General features: G+C 39.1%; 1 protein-coding gene across 1 annotated transcript in view; it reads left to right on the forward strand.

Moving 5' to 3' along the window:
- LOC121496476 (phospholipid-transporting ATPase IB-like) overlaps window positions 1-12,510 on the forward strand; it is a 593,036-nt gene that overhangs the window by 199,380 nt on the left and 381,146 nt on the right. The window contains exon 24 of the mRNA XM_041764812.1: window positions 6,545-6,609. Within this exon, the coding sequence (XP_041620746.1) occupies window positions 6,545-6,609 (65 nt within the window). The remainder of the gene's footprint in view (window positions 1-6,544; window positions 6,610-12,510) is intronic.

The raw sequence follows: 12,510 nt of genomic DNA on the forward strand, positions 1-12,510 counted from the left end.
AGGAAAGCTTGACTCGAATGCCATGAGGCTTCTCTGAGCCTTACAAGATAATTGATACCCAACCAAAGACTTTGTAAAAATAATGGTTATAGTATTCTGTACTTTTTTTTCAAAGAGAGTATAGCAACATTTGTAGTTTGAGTACTGGAAGCATTCATGGCCATTGGATATTTTAAAATTGAGCTTTCTTAGCAAATACTCTGTGCAAGACCGCAAGAAATTGATGCTTCCTGCTTATATATAATAATATAAAGCTTTATATTATATAAATATAATAAAGCTGATGACTTTGCTGAAGTCTTGTATTCTGAAGGCTTTTTTCTACTCCCATTTTTTTTTGTAGTGTATCAGGATTCAGACATATCTTTGGTGTTATTAGGTATGCAGCCAACAGCCAGGGAACTGATATTCTTTGAAAGAGCTTTGCCTGAATTACTTTTTCCCTTTGTATTCAGAACTCATTGGTAATCCTGGGCAGTGTCGAGGAATTAAATGTCATTTTCTGATTTAGGATATCTGTTGAGCCTGCAAATGATGCAGAAGGCTCAGCAAAGTGTAGACATCCGGACGTTGTATTAGACTTGTCCATGCCAGACCGCAGGTGACAGCTATAAGCAGCATGAGGTCATGCTCCAGATACAGTATGGATTGTATGCCAGTTTACTAATCATGTTCCCATATCCTGGGTAATATGAGCCATTATTGATCTGTCTTCCATAATACTGGATATTCTGTACATTGTAGTGCATTCTATCTGCAGTTTTGAGCACTCAGAAGATACTTGGGAGAAAGATCAAGTGTCTGGCAGTTCTACTTCTCCATGAAATGAGGACAAGAGAGCAAATTCATGGGATGTCTGCTGAGTGCCAGCACTCTGCTAGGAGTGCCTTCTGAATTCCATCTTCAGCCTACATACGAATGGTCTTACAGCTCAAGGGGGGAAATTCAGTGTTTATAAAGGTTATATTCTATTTAATGACCAAGTTGATATGAGGTCTCAGGACTCTTCACTTCTGCTACAGAGCTCATTTTAAACAGAATCACATGGCTTTCATTTAACTGTTCTCTGAAATTTGAAGACTGGGAGACAATGGTCTTGTGTTTCAGCCCTTCCAGGATGCACATTGTTATCATATGTCAACGTCCCTGAAATAGGAATGTCTTATGACTGTTGACTCTTACAACTTAATCACATTTTCTTAGTGTACGTATAGTAAGAGTTCACCTTTAGAGGTGACAGTATGTTTGTTGTTTGGGGTTGTTGACTGTCTTCAGCATTGCATTTATCTATCATAGTTTAAGAGACATTTATAAAATGTAACTTTTAGTTGTAGCTTGGAAATATTTAGTCAAATTAAGTTCCAGGGTATTTGTGTGTCTCTTAGGAGCCAATGAATACTGTGTAGACAGTCCTCTTGCCTGTGGGTTTTAGGTAGTTTGGAACTGGCATGATGCCAGAATCCTGCTGTGCTGGGCTTGAATGTATGCTAACTAGCTGTGTTTCAAGGAGTTGGCAATTTTCTTTTTTAGCTTAAAAATTTGGCATCCGTTAGTCTAAAGTGAAATTTCAGATGTAGCCTTTGTGAATCGTGTCATTTCCTTATTACCACTGAATAAAACATCTATTAAATAGGTATACAATAGATGTGAAGTCTATGGAATCTCTGATTTTTTTCTAATGGATGTAGGATGAATGAGAACAAAATCCTAGTGTGTATTTCATTTTGAAGTCATTAAGTAGGAAAGAGCTTTTATTATAAACCATTTCTAAATTGTTGTTACTCATTTAATACTTTTAAACCACATCTTACAGTCTTAGAAGTTTAATTTTTAAAAAAGTGAATAAATATGGTGCCTGCTCCTCCTATTATTGCCTGTAGCTTGCCTTGCCCACTGAAAGGAAGACAAATTTCTGTTTTCAGTGAAGCTGGGACATTGGTGGTGGTCTCAATCTGAGTGTTGCTTTTCACAAAAAAGTCAGCCCTGTTATTTCTTCTTCTTTTTTTTTTTTTTTTTTTAGCCCCGTTATTTCTTGATTACCTGCAGCTGGGGCATTGTTGCCAGATGCTGTACTCTAGGCTCACGGAACTCACATTCCCTAATTGGGGCAGGAATTAATTCTGAGACAAAGCAGAGAGTCAAATAGATGAGACAGTACTAATTGTGCAGGATAGATATTAAGCATGACTAGTGTTAATAATAGTGAATATTGGCTATAATGTGCTCAGTTCTCTCTGTCAGTTTTATGTTTGATTCCTTGGAGATAGCCATCAACCCTTTTTTAAAGATAGAACCGAGGCACAGAAATACCAAGCAACTTAGCCTAGATCACAAAGACTATGAAAGTGCTGAACATCTGAGCATGTACCTGTGACAGTTGATATCGACTTCCCAGAAGGAGAAATATATGAGTCAAAAAAGACCAGGGAAGCTTCATAGATAACATAGGTTTATTTATTTATTTTTTAAAATTTTTTATTTATTTATGATAGTCACAGAGAGAGAGAGAGAGGCAGAGACACAGGTAGAGGGAGAAGCAGGCTCCATGCAGCAGGAGCCTGACGTGAGATTCGATCCCAGGTCTCCAGGATCGCGCCCTGGGCCAAAGGCAGGCGCCAAACCGCTGCGCCACTCAGGGATCCCGATAACATAGGTTTAAAACTTGAGCCTTCTGGGATCCCTGGGTGGCGCAGCGGTTTGGCGCCTGCCTTTGGCCCAGGGCGCGATCCTGGAGACCCGGGATCGAATCCCACGTCGGGCTCCCGGTGCATGGAGTCTGCTTCTCCCTCTGCCTGTGTCTCTGCCTCTCTTTCTCTCTCTGTGACTATCATAAATAAAAATAAAAATTAAAAAAAAAAAAAAAAGAAACTTGAGCCTTCAAGAATTTATTTAAAATAAAAGGCATTAAGGAGGAAATGTGATGTGATGAGCACTGGGTGTTATAGGCAACTGGTAAATTATTGAACTCTACATCTGAAACTAGTGATGTACTATGTGTTGGCTAATTTAATTTAAATTGAAAAAAAAATAAGTAAAAAGTCTGAGCATAGAATGGGTCAGGACAGTCTAGTTTGGTGGGGGGAGTGGGTTCGTGAGGCAAGGCTGAGGACATGTGCTCTTACCTGTGATGCAGCTGTACTGAGAAGGATCTGGAGGGAAAGCTGCCTACATATGTGGTTCTGTGGATGAGTCCTTAGCTTCCTGGCTCTCTGGATTATGGAGAACTCTGTACTGAGCCTCTTTGACCCCATCTGGAATAGATTAAGAATACCACCTTTCATTACCCATTCCTGATGTCTGGCAATGTGTTTCATACCTTCATCCTCAAATATTGATCAGACTGTCTCTGAAAATATTTAGGACCAACACACTTACTGAAGGTTTAGAGCCATGCTGAAGCCTAGCAATTGGTAGCTTTTTTAAACTGACCCTAAGATACATGGTTAGTAAGGATAACTGTTCCTAACCCTTCCAGAAATGTCTCCAAAGAAGTCTGGATTTGGGTATCTTTGACAATGTGAATTTATCTCAAAAGAGAGAGAGAATGACTGCAAGATCTGAGAGATTTGGTTTGGTGATACTTTCTAGCATGGATGATTATTTTCTTAAAATGAAGTCCTGTTCTAAGTACCATTAAGTCTGTAATATTTTGATTGCTTTGAATATTGGTTATACTCAGGTAGTAGAAAGACTAAACACTTTTGTAGTATGCTGTTAATTTCAGCTACAGTAAAAAGTGAAATCCCAGTGGTTCTTCTCTCATTGATTTTTATGGTCGTTTTTTTAGATTGCAAGATTAAAGAACTAGACCTCAATTTACAAGTGTGGATTGACATTTCATACCTGGCTCTTCTCCAAGAGTTGATCTCATTTTATCCACAAACATTAGAAATCAAGCACACCAAACTGGGGTTGACATAATTTAATTTGCCACATTAGCTAAGTCACAATTAACTGTGTTTAACTTCCATGTTCTGTCACTGCAGGTGTTCTGTGTGATAATTCTCTAAGCAGAATCTCACTTCATTTTCCAAATTAAAAAAAACACACAAAACCTATTTCCAGAAACTTATAGTTTTGTGTTTTTAAATTCATGGATGTGTCAGTGGTTTTATTTCTTGCCTCTCCTGCAATGACTAGAAAAATACTTAGAGTTTTTCCATAATATCTTTGTGCAGCTTCAGTTGTCAAGCAGCATTTTGCTGAACCTGAAAAATAGAAAATAAAGCAACAAGCTAGGGTTTAAAAATTATAGCTCACTTCTGCAGCTGTTGTTCAAATCTAAAACTACTGGCAAATCCTTTTGCGTTAGTTATACTAAAATCGTAACAGTCTTTATTGCATGAAGTTGCTTGAGGTCTCTGGGGATATAAAGAAGGAGTACTCCTCCCATAGTGGGATATAATTAAAGGTGCAACATCCCCTATTGTAAATGAAAATAAAGTGTAGACCACCCTTCTGGACCTGATCTAAGAATTGATAGGAAAAAAGAATACATTTGTAAAATTTTAATGGTAGACAAAGACTTCAATTATGTCAGTCCTATCAGGCAGAACTTTGAATGGCATTGTGGGAAAGTCTCATTTTTACTCATCATTATTGTTAAAGTATGGACTTGAACAAGTTTGAAGATGTATAGAAAATTGTTTTGTCTTTCTTCCCTTTATTTTGTCTTAGAGGTTAAACAGGCATTTGCCTATGTGGCATTATGATTTTAAATTATTCAGTTTGTTTTAGTTTTTAAGATAATGTATAGTGGTTTTAACAAGCAAAATAATCTCATTCCCTTGAGGTAACTACTATTAACGGTCTGGACTATATCTTTATGGTATTGCTTTAAAAAATATTTGAATGAAAAACCGTAAGTTTGTGCTTAAAGACTTATGTTCTGAGGTGATCTACAAAGTATTCTTCTGAAATGGCAGTTGTTAGTGAAGAATATACTTTGTACATTCCAAAATAAACAAATATTTATTGTCTCTCTCCTTCCTAAACAACAACAGCAAAACAAGGTTTTTCTTGGTCTTAATTTTTGTGTGTCTTGAATCTATTTGGTGCCTTTTAATAGGGTTTCCTCAGCATGGGAAAAAGCCCTATTGAGTGGAATTGTCACTTAAATGCAGCAGCTCTGGGACTTGCCATTAGTTAAATGCCTGATTCCTTTTCCACTTAAATATGCCATCTGTAGGAATGGATATTTTAGCTGTTCTGTGGAGGAGGATCCAGGGTCCTACTTGCCTTAGGGACAGCACTATTTGAGCCCCTTCCTTGAGATTGTCACCCAGATAGATACTTGCTCAGAGGTTGTAATTCTCCGTGCTGATGATTCATTTCATGTTTCTGAGAATCATTAATCTTTTATCTTCAGGTGCTGAGGGGAAAAAAAAAACCTGTGAGTGCCAGTTTTCTAGGTGGAGGGATTCTTTTCTTGCTTTTTCTCAATGATATAAATTGAGATTGGAGGTTGGTGAGAAGTGCCAGCTCTCTCAAGGGACACCGAGGGTAGCTTGAAAGAAAGAGTCCAGTCCTGACAGACATGCCAGGTCTTAGGATTTGCTGGACCTGCTCTTTTCTAGTATGCTACTTTGAGGGGGGGACCTCTCATCCTGGTCTGTGGTATCACACAGTGTCTCTAGGTATTTTGGAGTGGACTGCAAAGCCTGAGTAGGGAAGTGGTTCAGAGGAAATATGTTCACCTTCTGAGAGGAAAAGTAGAAGAGTATCTTCTTTAGCCTATAACGATAATTATTTTTAAATGTGATGGAAATTATTGATAAGAATCAGTTTTGGAATACGTACTTTTGTTCTAAAGGTTTTTTTTAAACTAAGGTTTAATTCTTGAAGTGGGGACTGCTTTGAACTTGGGTAGGAAAAGTGATTCCCTTGATGTATGTAGTATTCCTTTGAAATCTGTTGTGAGAGTTACCTACTTTTTAAACAAACAAATGAATCTTGATAGTAGGGTAGACTTGTTTATGCTGATTTGGAAGCACCATTAGATTCCATGTATCTTCCTAAAGTGTTAGCTGTTTTTAAAAGATAATTCAAAACTTACAGATGTTATACAAGCATAAATAAAAATCCACAGAAAATTGACAAATACTTGTTTTAGCCAATAGTTATGAAGACTTCCCCAGCTAGCTCTATTCAAGCTGTCTGCAAGAATCAAAATCTACTTAAAGAACTTATATTTCCTACCCTGCCACTTGTCCAATTCCTTTGTCTTCCCCAGCAGGCTTAAAAAGGTAATAAGAAAGCTGTAAGAAGGAAGGCTGAAATTAAATAGCTATTGAGGGACGCTTGGGTGGCTCAACAGTTGAGCACCTGCCTTTGGCCCAGGGAGTGATCCTGGAGTTCCGGGATGGAGTCCCACATTGGGCGCCCTGCATGGAGCCTGCTTCTCTCTGTGTGTCTCTGCCTCTCTCTCTTGGTCTCTCATGAATAAATAAATACAATCTTAAAAAAAAAAAGCTATTGAAAAGTGATGAATTCATGGAAGGAATGATAAACTAACTCACTTGTGTTGCTCTTTCTTCAACTCTAGGATATTCCTGCCGGTTGGTATCACAGAATATGGCCCTCATCCTGTTGAAGGAAGATTCTTTGGATGTAAGTGGTTTTTCAAAAGTAGTGTTTGTTTTTACTGTATTAAACTCTTTGTTTATTTATTTCTATTATAACTGATGAGAGTTTTTCTTTTTTAACTAAAAAATAATTATAAAACTACTCTATTTTGTTATTTATGAATAGTTGTCATAAATTCCTATCTTTAAATACCAAAAATAGTAAATTTGGAACACTGCTTCATGATGCTTTCCTTTGTTTATCTAGAATTGTGCATTTAAAATGTGAATGGGACCTATTTTGATTGGCTAAACGGGATGGTTCACTCCAGAATAGGTTACTAAGGAGACTTGTGGGATTTTCTTTCTAGGACACATTTTAACAAAGGTAATACTCATGTGTCAGGTTGTTTGAATTTATATAGGAGTAGGCTACATATACACTTAATTCCCCTGACATTCCAATGCCACATGAGGATTGAACAGCATGGTTCTCTGAGCATTTTATAGACCTGTACAGGCCCAGTCATGACCTAAAGCCTCTGATGAGACCAGGGGTGGGAACTGATTTGAGGTTAACCAGTGACCTGGGAAGTAGTTTGATATGGAGAAACCATTTGAGCAATGAGATTCCATTTGTCAGGACTCGTCACAAGGGCTTTACTTCTTGGAACCCAGGACCACCCTTCAGGCAGTATATTTAAAGCCTCTTCTAAGTGCAGATGACAGGGTTAGTGAAAGGAAAGAGATATGCTGCAGGGCATTTATACTTGCAGATCTGGGAGGCCCCGAATCCAACTGTGAAGGCCAACACATGCTCTACCTCTTCAGGACTCCAAAGGCAGGAGTAAGGGGGTGAGTCTGTGTACTTTCCAAAGCACCATTGGCAAGATACTGCTCCATAGCTTGGGAGCTTCACCCTTGAATGAATCTACATAGCCTATGAGCACACCCAGAATATCTGTGCCAGGAGCTCCCTTGTTTGCTGATGATCCTCTAGTTCCAAGGCATCCACAATCTTAAATTAAGTCTCATATGGTCGTAACTCAGAAGTGAGGCTATAGTTTCCTTTCATGCCAGGGGGTTCTATGGAATCCAAGAGATGGACTTTGATGTTACATAGCGCTCTGGGGCCACAGGTTCAAATTTGGACTTTTGGTTGACCTAGATCAAGGAGTAATTTGTGAAACCAAATAAGTTTCTTGGGATGTGCCTGGTTTCTCTTGGCAACCTGTTAAGAATTCTTCTTCCTAACCAGTATTAAACATCATCTTTTTGTATAAGGACTTTCATGTACTCAGTATATGTTGAACAGAGGCACAATTTCTATGTACTTTTTTCCGTTCCATACTCCAAAGGGTATTACATATTTCTAACTAGAGTCCTTTGCTTCTTTCCCCTTCTCCTCCTCCCCTTTCATTTTTTCCCTGCCCCTCATTCTTTAGTCAGGGTGAAGGCATTCCTGTTCTCAAAATATTTCATTTGGTAGGAATGGAATAAAAGCAGAATGCTAGGGAAATATAAATAAATTAGGTATATAGTAGTAGATCCTTGTGAAGCTCCCAAATTGAGCTTTTTAGGTTGTAGAGCTCTGAGGTTGAAGCAGATGAGAGAGAAACAAAGGAAATGACCCAAGAATTAGAAACATTGGATCTAGCTTCTCTCACTTCATCTCACATATAAGTGCAAGCTCATCTCATTTTTTTCACTTCTTAAAAGGATCCTAGCCCTGAGTTTCCTATTGTCCAGTGTTTCATATTTATTGTTTCCAACTTTCTAGCTGTTTACAAGTCTGGTGTCGCAGTTACTTTTTGATGATGTCTAGAAGCAGAATTTGATAAACCCACTTCCTCCTCTGTCAGGTCATCTTTAATAAATACTAATTTCAAGTTTGAAGGCCTGCACCACTTGAGTTTTTCTTTGCTGCTCCTGGAACTTGGCCAGTTGTCTCTGATTTTGAGAACTCTAGGGATACAGCTGGCTCGGAAAAGAAAAGTAGGGTGTTCTAGGGAAGAAGCAAGAGGATGGCTGGAAAAGCAGAGAAAAAAATATCATAGATGATAATTTAAATAACTGCTTTGATGCTGCTTGTCATAGATAACTGGCATTTTTTTCCCACTGGTGGTAAGATCATCTTCTTCCTTGATGATCCTTCACTGCCTTGAAACCCAAGCAGGTGAGGAAATCACTACTGATCTTCCAGCTTCCCACACCCATGCAGCTGGTACTGCGGGGGTAGAATGTGGTATACTTCCCCTGGTGAAAAGGAATAGCTCTCTTTTTTCTGTCTTCCAAATCTTACACAAGTGTATCTTGTTGATAGAATCTACCCTGAATCCTGTTAATAAGGGAGTCTGGGAAATGCTGTCTTTAGCTTTGCAGTCCTTGCAATATAGAGAAAAACATAGAAGAGGATGGAAAAATAGATCGTGAAAATCCGTCAGCAAACAATATTTAGTACTGGCGAATTTGTAGGCAAGAAGGGGGAGTCAGGAGTACCCAGAATGCTATGGGACCTCACTGATGTGGTTGATTTTATAAAAGGCCTTTAACATACAACAGATCCTTTACTTTGTAATGACATGTAGAGTCACCATGAACACTTTGTGTGCCACTCAGAAGTTTGTTTCTGTTGTTCTCATGGCAAAGCACAAAACAGTTGTCAGACTTAATAGCATATAGTGGTTAAGGAAGCAGGTTCTGGAATGCCTGACTTCGTTCAAATCCTGATTGATGTCTGTGCTTAGAAAAGTCTTTGACTCACAGCAAATTCTCCTAGTAAGTCATAGTTACTATTTATTTTCTATTTTTCTTTTACAAAAACCTACTTTTCTAGTTTGGTCTCTTTTCTAGTGACAGGTGGCTCCATCGTAAGTTACCTAAAGTACGTTTACAATATGTAAGCACATGCACACATTCGTACCCACAGTATATACCCACAGGTATACTGTCATTTGCTCCTTCCAGATGAAGGTGAAACTACTTTCTTTTTTTTGGCCAAGTATGGCCAAAATATTGGTATGTGTGTGTGTATGTACCACATCTTCTTTATCCATTTATCTGTTGATGGACACCTGGGTTGTTTCCATGTCTTGGCTATTATAAATAATGCTGCAATAAACATAGGGATGCATTTATCCTTTGAGTTAGTGTTTTTGTTTTCTTTGGGTAAATGCCTAGTAGTGGTTTATTGAATAATATGGTATTTCAGCTTTTACTTTTTTGAGGAATCTCCATACTGTTTTGTATAGTGATTGCACCAATTTATATCACCACCAATAGTTCATGGGGGTTCCCTTTGCTCCATATCTTTACAAACACCTCTGTCTTTTTGATACTAGCTATTCTGACAGGTGTGAGGTGATATCTCCTTGTGATTTTGATGTACATTTCTCTGATGGTTAGTGATATTGAGCACCTTTTCATATGTCTGTTGGCCATCTGTAAATAAGTCATAGAGATGAGAAGTCCCAGAAATAGCATAGGGGATACAGTTAATATTGTAATAATATTGTTTAGTGACAGATGCTGACTACACTTATCATGGTGAGCTTGGAGTATGCATAGTATTGTTGAATCAGTGTTATATACTTGAAACCAACACAACATCATATGTCATTTATACTTCAATAATTAAAAAGAAGATGAAGGTAATGTTTTAATGCACGCTATGATGATGGCTTTTTTTTGGTAGGAAGAAAACACTCGAGAAAGATATGTTTAGAAGTGCTTGCATTGCAGAAAATGTGGGTTGTATATCTTAAGCTGTGGACAAGACCGCTTCTCCAATAATTAAAGCTCCTATGTGTTGAATGCTTCTTTGTGAGTGCCAGACGCTCAGCATGAGTTCTCGCTCTCAAACTTCCTAGCAATTCTTAAAAGTAGTGAAACTTTCTTCTTTCTAAGGCTGGTATTAAGATATTTTTTAAAAAATTCCTCTCCCTTTTTTTCCCCTGCCATCCCAATAATACTTATGTACTTGGTAAGATCATTTATAATTATATTTATTCTTCAACATCTTTTTTGTGGTATACTAGAAATGTTGCATGAGCAAGTTTTTATCTGATTTAATTTAGTCATGTTAAATTAATAATTATTTTAATCCTCCAAAGGTATTTAACATTTAAAGGGCAGAGAGAGGAATGCCTGGGTGGCTCAGTGGTTGAGCATCTGCCTTCAGCCCAGGACCTGATCCCGGAGTCTCTGGATCGAGTCCCACATCGGGCTCCCTGCTGGAGCCTGCTTCTCCCTCTGTCTCTCTCTGTGTCTCTCATGAATAAATAAATAAAATTTAAAAAAAACAAAGGGCAGAGAGACTGTTAAGTTATTGAGGAATATAAAGCAGGATGAAGGGAACATGAAAAGCAGAAACAGTAGACGTTACTCTGTTACATAGGTTGGTTGGTAATTCTCTCTGATAGGATGGTATTTGAGCAGAGGTGGAGGGTGGGAGCCTGGGTGCTTGTCTGGACAGGGGACTGCACATCTCCCTTTGCCTGGGATAGTTTCAGTTTATACCTGTTGTCCTGGCATATCATCATCATTCTATATCTGGGGACTAGTGTCCCAGGAAGGTGGTTCACCCAAGTTCCAAGGCTGGTGCCTTCCTACTCTCTTGAGCAGCAAGTTCAGCTGTGGAGTGTGTGAGAGAGTCAGAGAAATGGCAGGAGCTTCACCTTGTAGTTTTGTAGGTTGTTGTTATGACTTGGATTTTATTCTGAATGAAATGGGTGGTCATTGGTGGAGTCCGAGCAACAGAGTGATAGGATGTGATTTACTTTTTGACAGTATCTGGCTGCTAGGATGGGTGTAGACCTAAAGGGAGGTGGAAGCAGGAACAGAGTGCCCAGTTAGCAGGCTGTTGTGCCAAGCCAGGTAGGAGGTGATGGGGAAAGTTGGATCAGAACATTGGCAGTGTTGGTAATGGGAGGTGGTGAGGTTCTGGGCATAAAGTATTTTCACAGTAAAACTGACAGGATTTGTTAATATATTGATGTTGGGATTTAAGAAGATAGGACTCTAAGGGTTTAGCTCTGAGCAACTAGAAAGATTGAGTTGCCATTTCTGAGATGAAGACTGTAGGAGGAGCAAGTGTAGTTGGGGGAATCAGAAGTCTTTTCTGGGTATGTTAGGATTGCATGGTGATGAGATATTGCCAGGCAGTTGAACACACAAGTCTGGGATTCAGAGAACAGGTCCAGGACGGAAAGAGATTCTTGGAAGTAGTCAATGTACCATTTTAAACTCTTAAGACTTGATGGGACCCTCAGTATTGATTAGAGATGGCAGAGAGGTTAAGAATTAAGCTCTGGGGTCGGAGGGAGGCCTGGGTGGCTCAGTTGGTTAAGCATCTGACTCTATTTCAGCTCAGGTTATGATCTCAGGGTGTGGGATCAAGCCCCCCATCAGGCTCCACACTCAGCGGGGAGTCTGCTTGTCCTTCTCCTTCTGCTCCTTCTCACCAATCTAATGCACTTTCTCTGTCTCTTTCAAACAAGCAAACAAATAAATACATCCATTCATTCTTTTTTTACATTCATTCATTCTTTTTTTAATATTTTATTTATTCATAAGAGACACAGAGAGAGGCAGAGACATAGGCAGAGGGAGAAGCAGGCTCCCCGCAAGGAGCCCAATGTGGGACTCAATCCTGGATCCCGGGATCAGGGCCTGAGCCAAAGGCAGACGCTCAACCGCTGAGCCACCCAGGCATCCCACATTCATTCATTCTTAAAAAAAAAAAAAAAAAGAATTAAGCTCTGGGAAAGTTTATTGTGTAACAGATTAGGAGATGAGAGCCAGCAAAGGAGGCCAAACGGGTGTGGCCACTGAAGTAGGAAGAGAAATAAGAGGTTGGTATCTTGGAAACCAAATATAGAATTAGGGCTTTAAGGGGATCCCTGGGTGGCTCAGCGGTTTAGCGCCTGCCTTTGGCCCAGGGTGCGAT

The sequence above is a fragment of the Vulpes lagopus genome, chromosome 8, assembly GCF_018345385.1.
Source record: "Vulpes lagopus strain Blue_001 chromosome 8, ASM1834538v1, whole genome shotgun sequence".
NCBI lineage: Eukaryota > Metazoa > Chordata > Mammalia > Carnivora > Canidae > Vulpes > Vulpes lagopus.